The following is a 23,332-nucleotide window of genomic DNA, read 5'->3' on the forward strand; positions in this document are numbered from 1 at the left end:
TTCTCTCCTCTTCCTCTAAAGGCAACCCTAGATGCCTTTTCTTTCTTCCTGGTTTTGACTTTTCCTTCACAAACGTCACAAATATAGACACTCCCTTTTTTCTCACTTTTGACCCCAAACTCTCAAAGGCATGAGTGCCAGGTCATCAGGATTCTAATTTCTTGCCACCTTCCTGGACCCGTTTGCTGGAAGACAAGTCCTGAGAAATCCATTCTTGGTTCTCCTCATGCAGATGTCCAATAGGCTGCAAAGAGTCCCCTCGTCCCTTCCCCAAATGTGGCGTGAATAGCCACAAAGCCTTCTTCCTGTCTTCAGTGGCCTTGATGACAGGCGCTATGTGAGTTGTGTTCTTGTAAAACACACAAGAGAAGAGGAATCAGGTGAACCACAGAGACTTCAGATTTAATGGGGGTGTAAATGAATATTAATTGTCCTACTCTGTACAGCAGGGTCTGGTGCAAAATCACATTGGGTTCACATCCAGTGGATTTAAAGTGGGGGCTCTGCCGCTCTGTTGGGAGTAACCAAAATAGATGACTACTTTGTAATAAGCATAGGTGTCGATGTGCAAACTTACAAGGATTAATGCCTTCTCGTTGATTTTCATTTCTCATTAGGAAAACTTAGCAAGACTCCAGAGGGCCTTCGCAAGGAAGTGGGAATTCATCTTTATGCAAGCAGAAGCACAAGTGAAGTAGGTGAACTTGACAGAGACCCTGGGAAAGTGAAAAAAAAAAAAAAACTCTCTGGACTATGGAGGTGGTGTGAGATTGGTATTACCAAAGCGGGGCGTCCTTCCATGGCCGGCCAGCTGTGGTCAGACGCTATCATCTTACATGAGGGCAGCAGAGTAGAAATCAAGGTCAAGATGGATAACTTTCATCTTCGTCATCAATGGCACTCTGAAATAATTTCAAAAGTGTGTGTTCTGGCAAACAATGGGCTTGCTCCCCAGCGTAGAACTCTGGTTAGAAGATGTCCCTATTTCCTGAAGAGATTTCCAATTATTCTTCTGTGCTTAGGGGCTGAAAAACATCAGACCCACTTTTCCTGTAGGTCTGGAGACTTTGTCTTCAGAGGAAATCATGTTGGAGTTTTAAGGAGGCCAACCCCTCTCCCCTTTCCCCCAGGGGAGGGGTCCAGAACCAATCAAAAATAAGGCACAGAAGTCAGACATTGGAGTCCAACGTGTTAGGATTATTACTGATACAAGCCAGTTTATAGGGCATGACTTTGGATCTGTGACTACAGCTCTTGACCCTGGAATTAAACTCACCCATGCTGGGCAGAGCTGGATATCTGCAGAACCCCCCACCCCAGCGCAGAGTCGACCCCTATAAGTTCACTGTGTGCAGAGTGAACAGAGTGCCAAAACATAGGGCCCGGCAAGAACCGACCTGAGCTTTCTCAGTTTCTTCTTTCAGATCGGCCAGTAAAGTTAAGGCCCTCTTTCTCCCCCAGAGTACAAGAGATGAGAGACTAGCTGGAGTGTTTTCCCCACATGTTTCCCTCCCAGGGAGTAGAGTGGAAATCCCTTCCCCTCTAAGTAAACATGAGAAGTGGGCATTAAATGTCCCCCTGCCGACAAACATTCTTGTCAACCAGATCCTTTCAGTCCTGGGAAATGAACCTGCTCAGGTTGGGTTCTTTCTGGCCCTTTCCAGCAATGGTCTCTGATTTTGCAGGGAGTGTTAAGAGATGGAGGAGGGGGATGAGAAAGGGACCCTGAGCTAGGCCAAGGCAAGCACCTTCTCCCTGAGCAGCCCCCCGTGGGTCCTCAGAGGACCCCTTCCGCGCTCCACGGGCACTGTTGCAGCCCCATCACCTGGGCTGGTTCCCGGCTGTGCGGGTGAGCCTTGATCACAGGTGTGGTCATAGTTGGAAATGACCCGACGTCTTTGAGTCCAGTGGCCGGCACGGTGCCATTGCTCTCGCCCTCCCTCTGCACTCTCTGGCTTTCCCCTCTGCCCATGAACTCACACTCCTGCAGAACACCCCGGTGCTGCCGGCAGCCTAGGAGGAGGTGGGCACCAGGCATCGGATGCTGAGCTGTGACTCTGCAGCCATGGTGGCCCCCGAGGAAAGAGCAAGTAGGAGGGTGGGAAGGAGGCAGAATTGAGCCTGTGGACCCAGAAGCCACTGGGAACCAAAGAGGAGCACTAATTTGCACTTTCAGGATCACACGGCATCATGTGTTAAAAAAGGAGGGGAAATCGTCACTTTGTACATATATGGTATTTCTCGATTAGCTTTTCCGATTAACTCCCGACTACTTTATAATTGTGGGCCATTGAAGTACCCAGTAATTATCACAAAAATCACAGGATGATTATGGTTTATTTCAGATCAGTCAACTAAAGTGTTCCCAAGAGAGCCAAGAACCAGAAGTTACACGACAATTAATCTGTTATTTTTTACTTAAAGAGGCACTATGAAGTAATACAGGCTTAAAAAAAAAAAAAGAAAAAAGAAAAACCTCTTATCTGTGTTCTGATCAGAACATAAAGAACCCATCTTTGTCACCTGTGATTTCCCTCTTGCAATGTGTGCCTCCCCGAGCTGAGGCCAGTGATATTTGCCTTCTGGATCTTGTCACGTGCTAAGGCTATGACTCTGCTTTTAGAAAGCCAGATGGTCTCAGTGACTTTTAAAACACGTAATTGCAGCATTTTGAAGACACCTCTATTGACTCTGAATCTAAAGCAAACTTTCAAATTTGAGGATGGAACACCACAAGCCCATATCCTTTCCTATAATTTGAATATGCAGGATCCACGGTGACAGGGGTGGGGGCAAGCCCACAGAAAATTCAGTTCCGAATAATCTAAGTCTTAATCACTCAAATGGACAGCTGGATTCTGGTTCTCTCCTTGGGTCCGCCATGCTCATTCCACCTCTCTGATGATTCGCAGTCTAGGCGAAAACAAGTCCTCTTCCCATGTGTGGGCTTCTTGAGGTTTCCTTGAGGGAACCGTCCGCCCCTGGTTTACAGCCGTGCAGAGAGCAGGGGTCACACAGGTGCCAAGAGCTCTGTGTTCACCAAGCTCCTAGAAACAGGAGCCTCTGATTTCTTTTCTTTGCTCTTTCAGGATAGATCGAAAAAAGGACAAGACAGAAAGGAAAATTTTGGATAGTCAAGAACGGGCCTTTTGGGATGTGCACAGGCCAGTGGTGAGAAAGCTCTGCTTGGTTCTCTATGTTTCTGGTTGGGTTGTTTTGTTTTGTTTTGTTTTGTTTTGTTTTGTTACTTTTCCCTCTTCCTTCGCTTGAAAGAAAAGACTATCTTTAGCCACCAGGTGTCTCATTCTTAAAACTAAAGGAAATTGCTAAACTTTGTGAAATTGGTTTTCCCATTCAGTCAGCATAACCTCAGTAGATTGTCTGGAATGTATCTCAGTTCCAGCTTTTAAAAAGTATTCATCCATGACAATATGAACTTGGAAAAGGGGCGCTGTGGGAAGTGCCCCCGGGGACCTCTGGACCCGGAGGTTTACTGCTTACTAAATAAGCAGTTTCCATTTCTACTGTCATTCAACCCCAAAACTTAGAATAATCTCCAAATGCAGCCCCCTCTGGGTATTCACGGTAATCACGTTCTATAAAGTTGCCAGGTCCACTGAATTAGCGAATGCTGAGCCATTTTCCTGGGAGAAATACAGGGTTAGGTTCCTGTGATCCTCTGGTCACAGCATTTTCTTCAGGTGACCAATACGTAACCACGGCTCAATTCTGCTTCTGTTTAAAGACAGCTTATTCCATATATACCGTTGATTCATTAATATCCAACTCATGGCCAACAGCACTATAGGTCACGCCGGAAGGAAGCTTACCTGACATGCCTGTTGTCTCTGCCAGGCACCTCACGGCCTTGTCGCACGTAGGAACACTAGACAGCACTTCAGCCCCACGTTCGGGGGCCACTTGAAACAGCAAAATGACCAACGAAAAGCACAGACACATGGAAAAGGTGGTACCAAAGAGGCCTTGAAAAGGACATTTGTTTACAGTAGGAGATGAAACAAGAAGGCAGAGCATCGGCTAATTCAGCCTCGCCGGGAACGTGCACACGTCTCACAGTTTTTGCCACTGTGCACAGGTCCACAAAGAATGACGAATGCACCACCAAAACCGATTTGGGGGTTCGAAGTAAATGATAGCTCGTAGGTGCATTCACAAAGACCAGATCCGTGAATAATGAGGTTCGATGCAGTTCTGATTTCCTGTTATTAAAACAAAGCTTGCATTTCCCTCATGAAAAGGAACCAGAGTGAGGATACCAAAATAATAATAATAATAATAATAATAATATTAATATTAATAAATACCAATAATAATAAAATAATAAATACCAATAATAATAAAAACCAAAATAATAATAATAATGATAATAATAATTCCCCATCGTGGTATTGGATTGTTTTTAGATGGTTAGCTATGTGTAGCGACAAAGGCTGTGGCTGAAACTATCTGGCCCTTCTGAATAACCTGTTTACTCTTATAAACAGCACACTCTGTCCTTTCCATGTCATCCCTAGACAGCGTGAGGCAGGCTTGTATTATTTCACGTGAGAACTTGTGGAGGAACACGTATTAAAGATGAGACGTCTTTGTAAGAGAAACTGTAAGTGGCAAAATGGAGACAATCATGTATTATCTGTAATGGGAAAGACAAAGATTGGGTCTCACGGTGTCACTTGGGTCACATTGGGATATGTGATTTTCACTGAGTAATTTATACGATTTTCTTTTCTTTTTTTTTTTTTTTTCTCAGCCAGGCTGTGTGAACACAACAGAAATGGATATCAGAAAATGCCGGCGTCTGAAGAACCCGCAAAAGGTTAAGAAGGTTCGCTAGTTTAGCTGAATTAAAAATTCTTGATGCAAATAGCCCTTCCATTTCTGGTACTGTTCAAGCAGTAATTTGCTATGTGTTAATTCTACCCCACTCTGTCCTGTGAAACCATTTCATTCATTCATTCTGCAAGTATTTGTGGGGTGGCTGATACGTACCTGGCACCCTTCTTGCTGCTGTAATACAGTGACAAGTCCTCACGAAGCCCACAGCCCGCACACGCCAACAGGCAACAGTACCAGGAAGGCTGCATTAGGGAAATACAGGACGGTACAGGAGGGCCGGGAGGGGGGCCCCCAGGCTGGGGGCTTCCGGAGGGCTTCCAAAGCAGGCTCAGGTGCACTGAGGTCTGCAGGGTAAGTAGCCGTTGGCTCTGGGGAAGAAAAGAAACTAAAGGAACAAAAAGTATCAAAATCCCACCAGTGAAGGTGAGCTTAGTACTTTGAAAGGCTTTTATATGGCTAGATCACTCAAACTCGAAATACCATCTTGCTCAACTGTGAATGGGCCAATGATCATTTGTGTTTCACGATCCTGGAAGGGGCAGTAGCCGTGGCCTACCCAGGGGTGACATACTCCGTCTGCCCCACGACGGCTATATCCCCATCTCACAACGGCACCCAGGACCATATTGGAGGAGAACCTGTCTGTCCTCCAAAATATTAACTTCAAAAAGTTAGAGATGTGCCCCCGGACATTCCTATTTCTTTCCTATTTCCAATCCTTCCATTTTCATACACACACACACACACACACACACACACACACACACACCATGACATATATATCAACTTCTTGAATCTACTTACATATTTTATTCTTTACTGAGATGATTATGCTATCTTGTATTGTATTATGATATTTTATAGTGTTACTCTTAAGACATCCTCACTTCATCTTTAAAGGCCCCCTAATTCCACTATTCCAGAATTTCGTGGAGCTCACCTCCACTCTGTCTGAGCCCTTCTTGATTTTATAGATTTCAGCTATACATTGCATACCCTTCTGGGTTTTGTTTCATTCCCAAAGCAAAGGTTGTTTTTCATCTGTCTCCAGCACAAGGAATGGCTTAATCAGCAGCCATAGCAACGTGGAGAAACTGAGGCCAGAAAGCTCTTTGGCTGAAAAGGAAGAAAAATCTGAAACTTTGCCACCTCAAATTTATACTGGATGAGCATGTCATGTGCATAACTTTCAATAGTGGTTCTTGAACTTTCTTATGCCTCAGAATCACTTGGGCCATTTGATAAAAGTGCAGATTCAGGAGCCCCACCCACAAAGACTCTGATTCAGTAGGTCTGGGGTGGGGCTCAGTGTTCGTCTTCACCAAGGACTCCCAGATGATTCTTTGCAGACGGTCTATGGACCGTATTTGGAGAAACACTGATATTCAAGGAGACCGCTTCAGCTTAGTGAGAGGAAAGATTGTCTAATAGTGGTAACCCAAAGATAGGACAAGGCTGCTTCAAGAGGAAGAGTTCCCCTCACTGTAGACATTTAAGCAGAGGCTGACCACTTATTGTCAGGATGTCACAGAGGATATTGGAAACATCAAATGAGTGCTTGCACTGCCTGCCTTTAAGGCCCCCTGCAACTCTGTGGGTGCGTGATTCTATATTCTTCCTTCTTCTCTAGTCAGTGTATGGTGTGACTGAAGAGTCCCAGTCGCAAAGCCCCGTGCACATACCCAGTCAGCCAATCAGGAAAACTACAAAAGAGGACATCCGGAAACAGGTGAATGAATGGACTCCCACACTCCCAGGAGGAGACATGGCCGGTTTGAAAGCCCTTTGAATGCTTACCTCTGAAGGCTGAGTGAGTCCCTGGAAACCACAGTGGAACCCAGCTGTGAATGACTTGAACCCCTGAGTGCTGAGTGTGAACAACCGTGGAAGCCTGAGAGGAAAAATTCTCCACCGGGTCCCCCCAGTAGTTATTAGAGAAGGGCAGAGTCCCCCCCCCCAGTAGTTATTAGAGAAGGGCATGAAGGAATTACCCCAATGCCTTGGGGGTGACTGCTCTGGTCGGGGTTCCCACAGAATGTTGTGGGGGGCCGCAGGGGGGGGAGGGACTGGTGTCACAGAGTCCTTACAATTGTGATGCACTTGCAGAGTAAGCCAGCTAGGAGCCACCGACTTTATTGCTGTGACGCAAAAGGCAAGCTTATAAAGCAAGAAAGCTCCGTTCCCGGGGCCACGTTAGCATTATTTGGTTGCATGTGGTCTCCCTTCATGATGGGAAGCTAACTGGTCAACCCAGGTCGGCAGACAATGGCTAATTACACGACTCCTTTCTAGGGTTCGCTGGTAAGGAAGGAACTTTAGGGTCTGCTCTTCACATTATGCTTTACTGACTTCTGGGGGCAATCCAAAGGCATGAACTGTTAGGTGCCAGCCCTTGACAAGTTTAGGTTGGGGGGTCCAGGGGAGGAAACAGATGTATTGATGACTCTAGTCTAAAGTGCACCAAGCATGTGGGTGTGACGCGGGTGTGAAGGGTGTGCAGAGGGAAATCACCAGAAATTAGTCCAAGTGGATATTGACGGCTCCTGTAAGCGTTGCAAAGTTTTGCGGGACGTATACGCCACCGCCTTTAAGTTTGCGATCGCCTTTGGAAGTCGAGACGTAGGCTACAACACAGCACAGGAGAATACTGACATAGGTAAATTGTAGACTGTGATTCCTGAGTGTGGTGGGAATTCCCAAAAGGGCACATGGTCGTTGGAATACAAGGCTGAAGGGTTGGCCAAGGCTGGCCAGAGGAGGTGCTTGCCTCTGGACGGAAATACAAGGCTGGGGTTCATGGGGTGAAGGGGAAAAAACCGAGTGTGGCCCTAACACCTCTGTTCTGTCTTTCCCCAGATAACATTTTTGAGTGCACAGATTGACAGACATTGTTTAAAAATGTCCAAAGTGGCTGAAAGGTATGTTTCCCCCTCCATCATATTACTGCTTCCTTCTAATTCAACAAAGGAGAAATGTTATGGGGGCGTGCCAAAAGGCAGACCGTAGTCATTTCTTAAACCGATGAGTGAGAAAACCACAGGCCTCGTGCAAGCACAGCTAAGATAGCAGACCTCCCTTGAGTGATGTCAAGAAATGTTCTGTTGCGAAAGCTTTTCAGGGGGTGGCCACGGGACCTTGTCAATCTGGGAACACTGTCCTTAAAAGCCACGCAATGCACTTTTGCCTTCAGACCCTTGATTAATTCAAATGGAATTGCTCCCTTTTCGGCCATAACACACCCAGATTCCCTTTATAGGGGGAAAGAAATTATGTATGCCCTTTGAGGTGCTGGCCGCGCAAACAGGAGGGGGCCCGGCCATCAGGAGGCGTTCTGCCTCTACACACCATCAACCACAGAACTGCATCAAATCAACTGTAAAGAAAATATTTGGCACCTCCAGCCTGGCTTCCTCAGGAGCATTTGTGCTACAATCTGCACCGGTAGCTGGTTCCACTCCCACTCTGTTAACTCACGGGAGACTCCATTTTGTCAACTAAATGGGCTGTTTTTCGAAATCTCAGTGCCGAGGAGAGACCACCTGGGGAATCTGTCCTGGAATAAATCTGATCAGACGGTCCCAAACCGCACGTTTGTTCATCCATATGCTGCCGTTTAAGCGATGGCCAGCGTCTGAGGGATCAACGGCTTAAGCTGTGGGTCTTAGCATTTATTGGATATCAGAGTAAAGTAGGTCCTTTAAGCCCAGCTCACACAGGGGTCTGGCCGTGCGTCCAACCTGCTGGCCTTTCTCTGCTGGCCCCTGGGGTGGGCCTGCATCTTCTTTCCAGATAAATAGCAACAAATCGAGGCTAAGAAAATCCCACTCCCAAAACCAAAATCTGAATGAACACCCTGGATTTGGGCCCACATCTCTGATGGCCCCTCCTATCTATTCCGGCACTTCTTGGTAGTGTGGCTATTGACATTTGGGGCAGTCCTGTGTATTTTAGACTATTTAGCAGCATCCCTGACTTCTACCTACCAGATGCCAAAACCCACCTCACCATGGTGACAACAAAAATGTCTTCGGACATCACCAGATGTTCCCAGGGCAGGACCAGGGGAGGCAAAATCGCCCCTGTAAACATCACTGAGATTCCCATTTCCCCTAATGCAAGTGCTTCAGAAGGTGGCCGGTGGCTGGAACTCAGTTTACACTTAGACACCAATTGCTGTGGAGCCATATCTGCGGCTAACTCTGCGGGGCCACGGAGCCACCTCCCCCCTCCCCCCACCCCCCATCCCCCACTGTTGTGACGTGGGGCTTCCCATGTACCAGGCTCTAAAATTGCTTTTCAGGTCTCACTGTGGTTGCCTTTGTCCCAGAGAATGCCCGTGATGACCTTGACTCCATTGGTGCCATAGCCTGTCAGGGACTCCGAGCTTCTCTCTCTGTGAACGAGGGACAGAAATGGCTGTCCTTGTGTGCCGGGAGGATCAGTGCTAGTAATGCCTGGCCTTCGAAGGGCACGTGAGAGTTTGCGGTCCAGGGAGAGCATGTGAGGGTGGGGGAAGGGAAGCATCTCTCCTTGGGTCAAGTTGCTCAGGTCAGTGGTCTTGAGCAGGACATTCCAGGTGGGGAGGAGTTAAGGATGGGGTTTCCCAAACCCTAGATCTGGGGAATCAACCGAATTCAGTGGCTCCAGGTAAATCCACGGAGCCTGTATTTTGAATAATCTGCAAGTGGGCTGATCAGGTCTCCAAGGATTTGGGGAAGCCCTTACCCAGCACTCAGAATGATCTGAGAGCTCCCAGGACAAGGGGCACCCAGCTGTGTCTGATCTCTGGGGATATGGGGAAAGAGCCAGAACCGGTCAGCCTGAGGGAAGCCCACTGACTCCTGGCAGGTGTGCTGGGGCCTGAGACCAGGGCGGGAGACAGTCCAGGTGGCCCGGGGAACCTTGTTTGTTTGTTTGCAGCCCGTCAGGAAGCACCCCACCTAGCAGCATCTCATTATGCCAGAGAGGCTGCTCCCCTGGCCCCAGAGAGATGATTCCCACCAGCCCCTCCCCACTCCCAGCTTGAAGCTTCAGGAGTCTCCGCCCAGCAGAGACTGGATTTGATTCCCAGCAGCAATAACTGGCAACTTCTCAATGTGACACAAGGGTTTTTCATTAGAACCGCAAGGAAACTCCCAGATAGAGTGGAGGAGGGAGAGGAGACGGGTGTTAGCAGGAGATAAAGCAGCCTGGAGCCTTGGCCTGTCAGAGGCTCTGCGGGGGTGGGGACAGGGAGGTGGTGCTGGCAGCTGGCCTTGGGCACGACTGCTCTGCTTACCGAAGGTGAAAGCTGAGCTGTGTCAGGTGGGCGCACACGTCCCCGGTCCCTCGGGGGTCTGGTTCCCCAGGCCCTGCAGCAGATGATGGGTGTAATTAGTCAGAAGCGGTCAGGCAGAGGACCCGTCCCCCTGAGAACAGGCCCACGCCATTTTTCACCCGGGTCCCTGAGAGCTGATGGTGGGGAGAGGCCTAAGGGCTGGGGATGGTGAAGGCCCAGTTCTAAAAAAAATCAAGAGGGGCGCCTGGATGGCTCAGTCGGTTAAGCATCCGACTCTTGATTTGGGCTCAGGTCGTGATCTCAGGACCGTGAGATCAAGCCCCAAGTCAGGCTCCTCAATGAGCATGGAGCCTGCCTGGGACTCTCTCTCTCCCTCTCTCTCTGCCCGATACCCCCACCTCATGTACAAGCATGCGCTGTCTCTCTCTATATGTATAAATAAATAAACTTAAAAAAATAATAATAATAAGGGGCCCCTGGGTGGCTCAATAGGTTAAGCGTCCGACTTCGGCTCAGATCATGATCTCACAGTTCGTGGGTTCAAGACCCACATCGGGCTCTGTGCTGACGGCTCAGACCCTGGAGCCTGCTTCGGATTCTGTGTGTGTCTCTCTCTCTGCCCCTCCCCTGCTTGCACTCTGTCTCTCTCCTCTCTCTCTCTCTCAAAAATAAATAAAACATTAGGGGCGCCTGGGTGGCGCAGTCGGTTAAGCGTCCGACTTCAACCAGGTCATGACCTCGCGGTCCGTGAGTTCGAGCCCCGCGTCGGGCTCTGGGCTGATGGCTCAGAGCCTGGAGCCTGTTTCCGATTCTGTGTCTCCCTCTCTCTCTGCCCCTCCCCCGTTCATGCTCTGTCTCTCTCTGTCCCAAAAATAAATAAACGTTGAAAAAAAATTAAAAATAAATAAATAAATAAAACATTAAAAGAAAGGACACTATATTTCAGTGAACTTTCCTGGATGACTTCTATACTGTGGTTTAAAACCACCAGTGATCAAGTCTTATGATGTGCCACAAAGTGCTCCCCTTTTTCTAAACAGCCCCGGTCCATTACATCCTTTGAGTCTCTGTTTCTGCTTTTTCGCTGTTGGTTTGTTTTCTTGTGTCCGGTCAACAATCTGTAGCAGACCAGGTGTTTCAGTCAGATATCGCTGAGGGACAACCCAACCTCAAAACCTAGTGGCTTCAGACAACAGGCATTTACTACTGCTCACGTGTTCATGCGCCAGCTGGCCCTGTTGGGCTCGTGCTTGTGTCTGTGTGCGGCCGTGGACTGGGTAGGCAGCTCTGTGACCTTGGCTGGGCTCTCAGATGTTCGGCTTCAGCTGGTTTAGGATGACCTCAGCTGGGACAACCGGGCTCTCCTTCATGGGTTCTCTCATCCTCCAGCTACTTTGACCTTGTTCACATGGGAATAGTAGGGTTCCGCGAGAGAGAGCGGAAGCAAGTGAAGCCTCTTGAGGCTTGGAACTGGCACTCTGTCACTTCTGCTGTATTTTCCTGGCTACCACATGTCACAAGCCCAGCCCAAATTCCAGGGCTGGAGAAATAAGACTCTTTTTAAATTGATCTACTATACCAGGAAACCAAATGACCAAGCTCCTTAGCCTTGATTCTAAAGAAGGAGTAAGGAGTCTTTTCTGAGAGATGGGCTCTCCCGAATTCAGGCGATGAGCCTTGAGGAACAGGGTTTGTGTCATTGTAGACTCTGCTCAGAGCCCCTTTTGGTCACATATCTCACCTATGATCCCTCAGTGGTTGAAGGTGCCAAGTAAATGAGGTCTTACTGTCCTTTGCCAGAATCCTCAAGGGAGCCCCTATTTTATTCACCCAAGCCTTACGGCCGGCACTTGACAAACCGATTTGGATTTGCAAAACTCCGATTTGCAAAACCGATTTGCAAAACTCCATACATTTTAATTCCAAGTTGTCTGTGTTTCTTAGGGTTTCCCCCAGAGACGTCCCCTCACTCACAGTGGCACTGAGTTTGGCCAGGCACTGCAGGAACCACACCACCCTGCCCCACACAGAGAGATCGACTTGTCTCATCTTGTATCTGCTCGTGTGCTTGGCTGTCCTTGCCCTATCCCTGGGAGCCATTTGTGCAGCACAGCTGACTGCTGGATTGATTTTCTACCATCATCTTGCTTGCCCATCTCGGGATCGTGGCTGCTCTCTGAAATTGGATGCTGGTTCCTTCTCTGCCTCCCGACCCTCCATGATCATGAAATGTAATTAATGAAATGAGATAAGACAGCAAGGGGCTGGATACCCTGAAGGGTTTTAAAAACCTGCTAGGGTGATAGAAGTCCATGAACTTAATGTCTAATGACTGTTTCAGGGAAGGAAAAAAGGGACCAAAGAGGTCATTACAACTTTGCTTTTGTGTGATTCCAGACACCCTGCAAATCCTTGCTTTTCCTTTCTCCCAGCACACCTTAGGTGACAGGGGAAAAAAAAGATCAGAGGCAACATGATCACCAGGGCGAGATCTGGAAAATAGGAATGATGGTCACTGTCCCATAATGCTTTCCACTCTGTGCCTTGTTGTCCCAGAGCTGCTGGCCATCCCTCACTGCCTATCTCCCTGGACTCGGTGGGTCCATCTTCTCTCCTACCTGCTCTGTGAACCACACTCCATATCTGTGCATCATTCTGGGGATCCCTTCCAGGCACCCCTCAACCCATTACAGATGGCATCTCTTCTTCCTCCAACTCACCTGTCTTATCTTTTGTGTTATATTCTATACAATATAGGGCAAAATTATGTCTTTATTTTTTGGTTAAGGGAGAAAGGATGAATTCTAAAACTTTTCTCTCAGATTTCTTTTTAAGTGGTTGGACTAAAAGTTTTATAAATTTGCTTTTGTTATTTCTTTCCTCTCTAGGTTTATCAAAAGGAGAACCTCATTAGCTATATATATATATATATATATATATATATATATATATATATACACACACACAGTTGACCCCTTGAACAACAGGAGTTTGACCTCCTTATACAAGAATTTTTTTTCAATAAATGTAGTACAGTACTGTCAAAGTATTTTCTCTTCCTTATGATTTTCTTAGTAACGTTTTCTTTTCTGGGGCACCTGGGTGGCTCAGTCAGTTGAGTGTCCAACCCTTGATTTCAGCTCAGGTCATGATCTCACAGTTCGTGGGATCGAGCCCCACATCAGGCTCTGCACTGATGGTGCAAAGCCTACTTGAGATTCTCTCTCTTCCTCTCTCTCTCTCTCTGCTCCTCCCCTTTCTCTCTCTCTCTCTCTCTCTTAAAATAAATATATTTTTAATAACATTTTCTTTTCTCTAGCTTACTTTATTTAAGAATACAGTACATAATACATATACAAATATGCATTGTTTATGTTATCAGTGAGGCTTTGGTCAACAGTAGGCTATTAGTAGTTCAGTTTTGGAGGAGTCCAGAATTGCATGGATTTTTGACTTGCACGGGTGTTTAATGCCCCTAACCCCCATGTTGTTTAAGAGTCAACTGTAATACATAGAACATGTATATGTCATATATATAAGCCCCCTATGCACGCATGCACACACACACACACACGTATGTATGTATATGTAATAACCATGATTGGTTAAAGTAGTTAGAAACCGTAACTTTGCTATTAGATCAGTGTGAGCATCATCCTGTGATCCAGGAAGCTGTTCACTATTTCACAGCACTAGTAGGCGCTGAATAATGTTGACTGAACGACTGACCATGGGCTCTACCCTTAGTGGCTAGTTGGTGAATTTCTGCTGCTTTCTACAAGAAAATGGAAAGGCATATGGGGATAAATCAGCCAGCCCCATATTTCACCCAAGAACCAGTTCAAAGCACCTGATGATGGTGGATAGCATGTTTGCTAATGGCTGGTGTGTCAGCATCTTCTAACGATGTGAGAATTTGGCATTTGAAAATAACAACACCATATACTGGAGGCAGAGATAAGGGGACAAGGATATTAAAATGGCTCAATGAGAAGTAATTGTCCTAATGGACTTCCTCTGGATTTCCTGTATTTATTTTATTTTTTCCATTTCCTCCCGTATGAGTCAGCTCAGGTAGCCATAACAAAATACCACAGACTGAGTATATGGGTTTATAGAGGTCTGAAGTCCATGGTCAAGGTGCCAGCAAGGCTGGTTCCTGGTGGAGCCTCTCTTCCTGGCTTGCCGACAGCCCCCTCCTTGCTGTGTCCTCACATGGCCTTTCCTCTGTGCGCACACACGCAGAGGAGAGAGAACTCTGGTGTCTCTTCCTCTCTTTAGGAAGAAAGTTCTACCAGATCAGGGCCCCACCCCATGACCTTAATCTTAATTATCTCCTTAAAGACAGTCACATTGCAGGGTTAAAGCTTTAACATGTGAAATCGGGGGGTGGGGGACACAATGTAGTCTGTTCGATGCCACCAATTCTGCTTTGGTGCCACCCACACCCAGCAATCTGTGGACATCGTTGCCTGTGTGCTATTACGTGCCAGCTGTCTGCAAAGCTCTTTCCATGCCTCTCTGTTCTCTCTCTGTGCTTTTCCTGTCCTATCTCAAATCTTCCTGTAGTCACTGATAATGACTTCGGACCCAAATAGTACTTCGTATCAACCACTGTGACCTCCCTTGTTGCCTGCTCACCCGTTTCATGGTCTTCATGTGTCTCCACGATACTCTGGTATCTTATCTGTGTGCTGCAAGGAAGTGCATGTTCGGGGGAGAGGAAGCCTCTCTGGCTAGCGCTACAAAGGGCTGCCTCCGTGAACTCCCCTTCACATTCCCATCGCCTTCATCCTATTTTCGGTTGTATTGCTCTGTTGTCAGGCAATAGAACCCCAGCTTGAACCCAGTTCAGCTAAAAGGAGCAGGTGCTGACCCACGGAATACAAGGAGGAGCTGCAGAGTTGAGCTCTGGGAAGGCCAGCCAGCAATGCCACTAGGCTCTAGAGTAGCTGCAACCAGGGCCTTGAACACTCCCGAGACCCTTTCTTCGTCTCTTGTCCTGTTCCACTTTCCACATTGGCCTCCTCCTCTCTCATCACAGACAGTGTTCAGAAACAGCACTGCCTCCAGCCCCTGAACTTTGTAACTGCGGTTTCTACTGCGGAAGCTGGAGAAGGATTAACCCAGCGTCGGTCAGCAAGGTGTCCATTCCTGGACAGATCAACCGTAGCCAGGAGCAGGGTTTGTTAGTACCTGGAACCCCCTAACTCAGCGCTGGGCGCACGTTGAGGTGCAATTTCCAGGAGGTGAAGAGAACTGAGCAAGACCCCAGAGATGTCTTCTGTGCTAGTTTGCCCATTCTGGAGGGCTTCTCACCGCCCAGGATTCCCAGCTCCTTTACTCACACCCCAAGAGGCACAGCACAAGGGTCAACACAACCAAGTCCACTCACTGCATTCCTGGAAGCCACTGCTGCCTCCATTTGTACCTCTTTTCACACCTGAGAAATGACGTTGCATGACCTACGTGCAGATCCTGAGGCCTTTTATTCTCTCTGCGTGAAGCTCAGTTTTTATCCTGTGTAGCCAACCCTTTGTTTCTTTCTGCCGTATCTCACTTTGGGAGAATTAGCTCCTAAGCATAAGGCACGTCCGACCCGGATGAGAGGCAGCAGGGACCAGACGAGCAGTGCTTGCTCGCACGCACTCCTTGGGCTGTTTCTGGCCAGTCTTGCGGTGTTGAGAAGCATAGGGAAGAGACCCTCTTCCATCTCTTCCTGGTGTGGGGTGTTCTCCCACCTCCTCTCCATCCTCTGCCACCCCAGTGATGGAGTTAACCCTCTTTGCCACTCTCCCTGGGAAGGATCAACCCCCACAAGAGCTAGGAGAGGAGTTAAGGCAACAGACTACTAAGAGCCAAAGCTGCTCACAGGAACCTCCAAGAGAAGGCACTTGGCTCTCTCCTGTCTCCCATGCAGCCATGATGGCAAACGGGACAAGCGAGCAAGCATAGATTCATGAACGCGGAGTTTATTTGCATAGGTTGTTATCAGTGACTGCGATAAAACACGTTGGTGCCATTCCTAAAAAGTCTACACAAGCCTCAGATACACCGTTTACCTACCACCATACCCTCTGTTAGATGACTTCATTTTCAACCTTCTGCACAAGTTCCTCTCAAATTACAGCTGTGGAAGACAGGATAATGGTTCCTCAAAGATGGCCACGTCCTAATCCCCAAAACCTGTAACTATGTTAGGTTACATGGCAAAGGGAGATTACGTTTGCAGATGAAATTAAGGTGACTGATCAGTTGACCTAACATAAGGGGATTACCCTGGATTATACAGGGGGGCCAGTGTAACAGCCCTTGTTGTAGACAATGGAAGCAGAAGGGTCAGTGTCAGAGTGATACAACGTGAGCCAGCCTTGGCCAGGCATTGCTGGATTTGAAGAGGGAAGGGGACCAGGAGTCAAGGAGTGTGGGACGCCCCTACCAGGGGGAAAAGGCAAGGAAATAGATTCTCTCCTCAAGCCTCCAGAAGGAACATGGTCCTGCTGACACCTTAATTTTAGCCCAGCCATGTCCATTTCAGACTTCCGATCCTTAGAAGTATAAGAGAATACATTTGCGCTTTATTTTTATCTTTTTAGTTTATTTATTTTGAGAGAGAAAGCATGAGTGGGGGAGAAGCAGAGAGAGGGGGATAGAGAGAGAATCCCAAGCAGGCTCCGCACTGTCAGTACAGGGCCTGACGTGGGGCTCAGTCTCACAAACCTTCAGATCATGACCCGAACCCAAATCAGGAGTCAGACACTCAATAGACTGAGCCACCCAGAAACCCCACATTTGTGCTTTTTTTAAGCCACTAAGTATGTAGCAGTTTGTTACAGCAACTGTTAGAAATTCATATATCACATCCAATCTCTCCCTTTCTCTTAGAATCTCAAGATCTTCCTTTCTAAAATGCCTTTAAAAATTTCTGAGTCTCTCACTGATCAGAAGGTCCTCGTAGAGCCCTGTCTAATTCTGTCTAATTCTGATGATTCAGTCAGTACATCCCACTTCTACCAATATAATATAACGTTTAAAATGCACATGACCAACTTTTACGGTTCTCTTTACAAAGCTTCCGACCGATTTTATTTATGCAGCTATAATTTAACAAAACAGCCGTTCCTCTTCTAATACAACAAATTCCCCTGCTGGCCAATGCTGCCCATCACTGGGGCTGGGGGACTAATTAGTGATCATGCGGATCTGAGCTCTCTGGCCTCAGTGCAGATTGTCCGGGCATTTCTGTAGGAAGTTCTTACCCCTCTCTTCTCGTGTTCTTCCACTTATATCCAGGGTCTTGTTCAAACCCTGTGCTCTGAGAAGACACTGTGTGGGGCTAGGCCCTTGGAACAACTTCAGGGGAGCAGGGGAGCAGGGGAGGGGCAGAGAGAGAGGGGGACAGGGGATCTGAATCAGGCTCCATGCTGACAGCAGAGACCCCAATGCAGGGCCCGAACTCATGAACTGTGAGATCCAGACCTGAGCCAAAGTTGGACCCTTAACCGACTGAGCCGCCCTGGTGCCCCCAACTTCATTCACACTTAATGCCTGTTACATAGTTGTGTCTCGTGCTCTTAACTTGAGTGGTTACACATCCCTCCTTGGGATCTCAACCACTTCTCTTGAACCAACAACACCATTAAATCTCACCACCTCTCCTCCACACTCTGAAGATATCCCCAGATTTCTCTAAAAGAGACTTGACTGTGAGCCTATGTTTCATTACCACTCGCTTCCTCTGGGGTCCCGCTGGGGTCCCGCTGCCTCAGGCTGGCCAGCAGACAGCTGTCCTTCTTGCCTTCCTGCAATAACAGGCCACCAACAGGCAGGCTCCCCGAGTGCCTAGGTCCTCAGAATTCTCACCCCAGCCTCTCCTGTGCCTCATTGCTTCTCCTGGCCCCAGGCACTTCTGCTGGGCTTCATCTGGGAACCTAGGTGTGACATGTCCCCTTCGACCTGCCTTCGCAGGTCATAGGTGTGGCCATGTGGACCGTCAAATAAAACAAGCTAGAGAGGTGGCTGGTGAAACCTCCCCCCTGTCTCACAGAAATCAGAGCAAGAGTAAGGAAGGGAGGAGAGGAAATTTTGTTTTTCCATCCCTATGTGTTACTTGAGGGAAATCCATTTCTGGTTTAAAAATAAATCCCCCAAAACTTGTAATTAGCTAGTTAGAAGACCCCCCCACAACCACCACCTTTGTCTTGGGCTGCTCAGGTAGTTGTCTTTGATTTGAGATCGGGGCCACCAGAGGCTAAGGTCATTGAAAAGGCCAGGGGGCAGACATGCTGGGAGGGCAAAGGGGTCACCGCTGAAGAGAGGCCCATAGACTACACCCACCATCTCAAATTCTGAGAATGCTGTGGATGCCCAAATATGTCATAATCAGGAAAGCCCCCGATGCCTCATCATGACTCAGACACATCTCACATGGACCGTCGTCCCTCACACAGGACCGAGGTTACCAGCTGCTGGTGCGAAGGAGTCAGGTGGCCAAGTGTGCCCTTTCCGTCCTCATGCCTAGATTCCTTCATGTTCCCTGCAGTGGGTTGAATAGTGGCCCCCAAAAGGGTATGTGCAAGTCCTCATCCACGGAAGCCGTGAACATGACTTATGTGGGACGAGCCTTTGCAAATGTAAATTAAGGATCTGGAGATGAAATCATCCTGGATTATCCCGGTGGGCCCTAAACCCAAGGACAAGTAAGGAAGAGAAGGGGAGAAGACCCAGACACAGAGGAAAAGTCATGTGAGGACAGAGGCAGAGATTGGAGTTAGGCATCCACAAGCCAAGGAGTGCCTGGAACCACTCAAAGAGGCAAGGAAGGATTACTCCTCTTGAGCCTCCAGAGGGAGCATAGACTTGCTGATACCTTGACTGCAGACTTCTAAACTCCAGAAGTAAGAAAGACTCCTGTCATTTCAAGCCACCAAGTTTGTGGGCATTTGTTACAGCAGCCCCGGGAAACTAATATGTACCTTAATGTGCAACCCATCTCTTTCAGAAAGAAAGGAATTAGCCCAGGGGACCAAGGGACAACTCCCTGTGGAGCTGTCACAGCACCGACTTGTAGTGTGACCTTTCCTGCCACAGTGCCGCCCTAGGGCCTTAGGATGAAGGCTTGCCTGGGCACAAGGCCTACCTTGTACTCCTACAAAGACAACGTGCCTCCACTGCCCATGCTGGTTGCAATCACATAGCCTACATTTGCAGAAGATTTGGAAGATTCTTTTGAAATGCTTTTCCATTTTTTATCCAATGGTCCTGAGTGCTCCACAAGGCCATTGCGTACCATGGCGAACTTAGCAAAGATCCCTTACACAGCTCACTTGTAATTGGCTAGTTGGAAGACCTTTCTGTATTCCTGAAATATTCCAAAATTTACTAAAAAAAAAAAAAAAGAAGAAGGTGGCTGGGGACAGAGTGAAGAACATTATAACCTACGTGTTCAGAGTGTGAGTATTATAACAAAGTGAACCCGATTGCCCTACAAGTCTGGTCTTGGCTCTTGAAGTCACCGGAGACCATGGAAGGAAAAAATGAAGCATGGGGCTAACCCAGAGAAATGGGTAAAGCCTGTCTCTGGATCTTTGGATCCCTAGATCCCTGCCCCACTAGGAGACCATCTCTCCCACTTGCTACCACCACAGGAGATGGACAGCTTATTCTCTAAAGAAATTGAATCACATCAGCTCAGAATTCAGGCACATCACATCGTAAAGGGCCCACTGAAAACAAGTGAATTAATGGAAGATCTACATACTGAACAGTGGAACCCTCCAACCGTCCTCTGCCTGGTTGGTTCTGCACCCTCCAGGAGCCAGAGGTATACACCCACAGGCAAAAGACTAGAAAACTACAACCTGTGGTCCACATCTACTCCACGCTACTGTTTTCACAAATAAAGTTTTATTGGAATACGGTCACATGCATTCGTTCCTGAATTATCGATGACTGCTTTTTATTGCAACAGAAGAGCTGAGGAGTTGTAATGGACCCATCTGGCCTGTAAAACTTAAAATATTTGCTTTGTCTTACAGAAAATGTTTACTCACCGTTGCTCTAGAGAAAAATCAATGTCCCCAAAGAAAAGGCCCCAAATCCCTCATTGGGAGCTCTAGTGAAAAGACTGGTGAGCTGCCCGTGATCTGTCAACGAAGCCCTATACACACACACACTGAGCCTCCAAGCAGGTTTTAGTATCTCGCTCTTAAACACAAGTGGATGCCCAGAGATTTTCCAGACATTCAAGGGAAACCCCAATGTGAGGGAGTATGAGGCAAACAAAGAGCAAAACAGACTTGGAGGAACCAAAAACTATTCAAGAAACAGAAAATAAAAATACATAATTAATATCCTCAGAAATATTAATGTCAGATATCAGAATATTTTATGCATAAATCAAAAACTAGATCCTGTGATAAATAAAAGTGAGCTCTGGAAGCTTAAGAAAGTGATAGCCCAGGGGCGCCTGGGTGGTTCAGTCAGTTAAGCGTCCAACTTCAGCTCAGGTCATGATCTCGTGGTTTGTGAGTTTGAGCCCCACATCGGGCTCTGTGCTGACAGCTCAGAGCCTGGAGCCTGCTTTGGATTCTGTGTTTCCCTCTCTCTCTATCCCTCCCTGACTAGTGCTCTGTCTCTCTCTGTCTCTCAAAAATAATAAATATAAAAAGAAAAAAGAAAGTGATAGCCCAAATTTTTAAAAAGTAAATAAATAACAAGATGGGAAGAACCACCAAACTAAAAAGACAAAAAGATGAAAAACGGCAGGGCAAATTTAGGAAAATTAGATTATCAATCCAGAAGGTCCAATATTCAACTAGAGAGAATTATAGAAAGAGGAAACAGAAGAAATGAGGGTATGAAATTAACAAAGAAATAAGACTTCTGGGAAATATTTTTTTTATCCATTGCACGTGGTACCAAGCACAGTAAATAAAAAACACCAGCAAAAGCCAGGGTGAAATTTCAGGGCACTGTAGCAATAAAGAGAAGATGCTGTTTCCAGAGAGGAAAGAAACTAAGCAAAAGAACAAGAATCAAACTGGATCCACACTTCTCAGCAGTAACACTGGATGCCAAAAATACAGTAGAGCAACGCCTTCAGAATTCTGAAGGAAAATGATTTTTAACCTGGGGTTCTAGCTCCAGCACTATCTGCCAAGTACAAAGATAAAATAAAAATATTTTTAGACCTGCCAGGACTTGAAATAGTTAGCTTCTCTGCATCCTTTCTTAGGAAACCACTAAAGGAGTATCTCAGCACAACCAGAGAGTAAAACCAGTAGACGGATGTAAAGTCCAGGAAGCAAAGCGCAGACAGAAGTCAGGGACGTCCCAGGAGGGTGATTTTACATCAAGTGTGTAGAGCAAACAGTCCAGACTGGAGAAAGAGGACTCCAGACTTTGGAGAGAGGACCTCCGGGAGACGGGGAGACAGAACTGAACAAGAATTGGCTAAGGTGTTTAAGATGTGGGAAAATTGGGGGCACCTGGGTGGCTCAGTCGGTTGAGTGTCTGACTTCGGCTCAGGTCACGATCTCATGGTTTGTGAGTCTGAGCCCCATGTCGGGATCTCTGCTGTCAGCATAGAAGCTGCTTCAGATCTTCTGTCCCCCCTCTCTTTCTGCTCCTCCCCCACTCATTCTCACTCTTTCTCTCTCTTTCAAAATAAATAAACAAAATATACGTGGAAAATTTGTTGCTAGGTGTTTTACAGATTTGTTAGAACATTTGGAAAGGGTGATATGCTACTTAGCAGGAAACAATTTATATCTAGTTTAATAATGTGGACACTGACGATTGATTTCACAAAAATTATTATACATCTCTTAGGAGGATCGTGGGAGGAAGTGGTGGGGGGAGTCGGGGACTGGCGAAGAGAGTTAAATCCTCATCTAAAATTGATAATCAAGGGGCAGCTGGGTGGCTCAGTCGGTGACGCACCCGATTCTCGGTTTCAGCTCAGGTCATGATCTCACAGTTTCGAGAGTTCGAGCCCCACGTCGGGCTCTGTGCTGACGGTGCAGAGCCTACTTAGGATTCTCTCTCTTCTCCCTCTCTCTCTCTCTGCCCCTCCCTTGCTCATGCTGTCTCTGTATCTCTCTAAAAAAATAAATAAACTTAAAAAAAGTTTTAAATAAAAAAATTGACAATCAAGAACAACTATAAAAACACAATTTGGAAATACACAGATAAATGCTAAAGGAAACAGAAGGGTAGAAAGCAGAGGTCTCTGTGAGCAGAGAGTGTGTGGTTGTGTGTGTGAAATCATTTTGTACTATTTTATTGTTTTAACCACATGCCTTTTGATGCAATGAAAATTTCATTCAAAAAGATAATGTGGCCGTTTACAGTATAACCGGAAAAACTAAGCTGCTTTGTGGATATAATGCTTATAATGCATTACCTCCTTATGGTCCGTTAGGATTTTAGTCTTTGTCGTACGGAGGTCTCCCAGTTGGGAACCCTTGACTGGCAGCCTGGACGGATTTGAGTGTCCTTGGTGTGACCCAGATGCCCCGAGATCCCTAGTCTCCGTGAGAGGGTGATACACACGCAGGTTTGGACCTGTGTATCAGTCAGGCTAGCGCCACCAGCAAGGGGTGCACCAGGGTCCAGGTAAAGAGTAACGTGGGGAAAAGATATAAAATGTGTACGTACGACAGCAGGAATGCAAAAAACAATACGTTCCTCATGAGAAGAGAACAAGCATAAATAGAAACAGCTCGATTTGTCATTTTCCCTTTAACTTGGAATCCTATAAAGACAGTTACAACGTTTGTGTAAAAATGCAAGTTTTTATGGAAAACAGTGGCGTACTTTGCTTTGCTTCCCTCCCGCAGCTTAATTGCTTACACAGAACAGTATGTGGAATACGATCCATTGATCACGCCGGCCGAGCCGTCCAATCCCTGGATCAGCGACGATATCACTTTATGGGACATAGAGATGAGGTAAAAAAAAAAATGTTTCAATGTTCGAGAAAGAAAGAGATGTGGGGGAAAATTCATGAGATGGTGAAATTACATTATTTCCTACCTTAATTTGACGCTTTTTATCACTAGAACAGAAACCCCTCAAGTTACCCCCTGACTACGTTCGGCTCAGACATGGTTCTACCCCCCTATACCTTTGGTTTGTACATGGATCCTTAGTGGCTTCCTCTGACCTTTCTCTGACCCTTTAGTGGCTTCCTCT

General features: G+C 47.0%; 1 protein-coding gene across 12 annotated transcripts in view; it reads left to right on the plus strand.

The window, feature by feature from the left end:
* RGS6 (regulator of G protein signaling 6) overlaps nt 1–23,332 on the plus strand; it is a 603,304-nt gene that overhangs the window by 507,329 nt on the left and 72,643 nt on the right. For 10 of the 12 annotated variants that reach the window (XM_040477580.1, XM_040477585.1, XM_040477579.1 and 7 more), the window contains 6 exons: nt 618–694; nt 3,090–3,171; nt 4,772–4,846; nt 6,488–6,586; nt 7,714–7,775; nt 22,978–23,088. In XM_040477580.1, the coding sequence (XP_040333514.1) occupies nt 618–694; nt 3,090–3,171; nt 4,772–4,846; nt 6,488–6,586; nt 7,714–7,775; nt 22,978–23,088 (506 nt within the window). The remainder of the gene's footprint in view (nt 1–617; nt 695–3,089; nt 3,172–4,771; nt 4,847–6,487; nt 6,587–7,713; nt 7,776–22,977; nt 23,089–23,332) is intronic. The other 2 variants (XM_040477587.1, XM_040477588.1) reach the window with 2 other exon arrangements.

This window comes from Herpailurus yagouaroundi, unplaced genomic scaffold (genome assembly GCF_014898765.1).
Source record: "Herpailurus yagouaroundi ecotype Mexico unplaced genomic scaffold, PumYag 141, whole genome shotgun sequence".
Classification (NCBI taxonomy): Eukaryota; Metazoa; Chordata; class Mammalia; order Carnivora; family Felidae; genus Herpailurus; species Herpailurus yagouaroundi.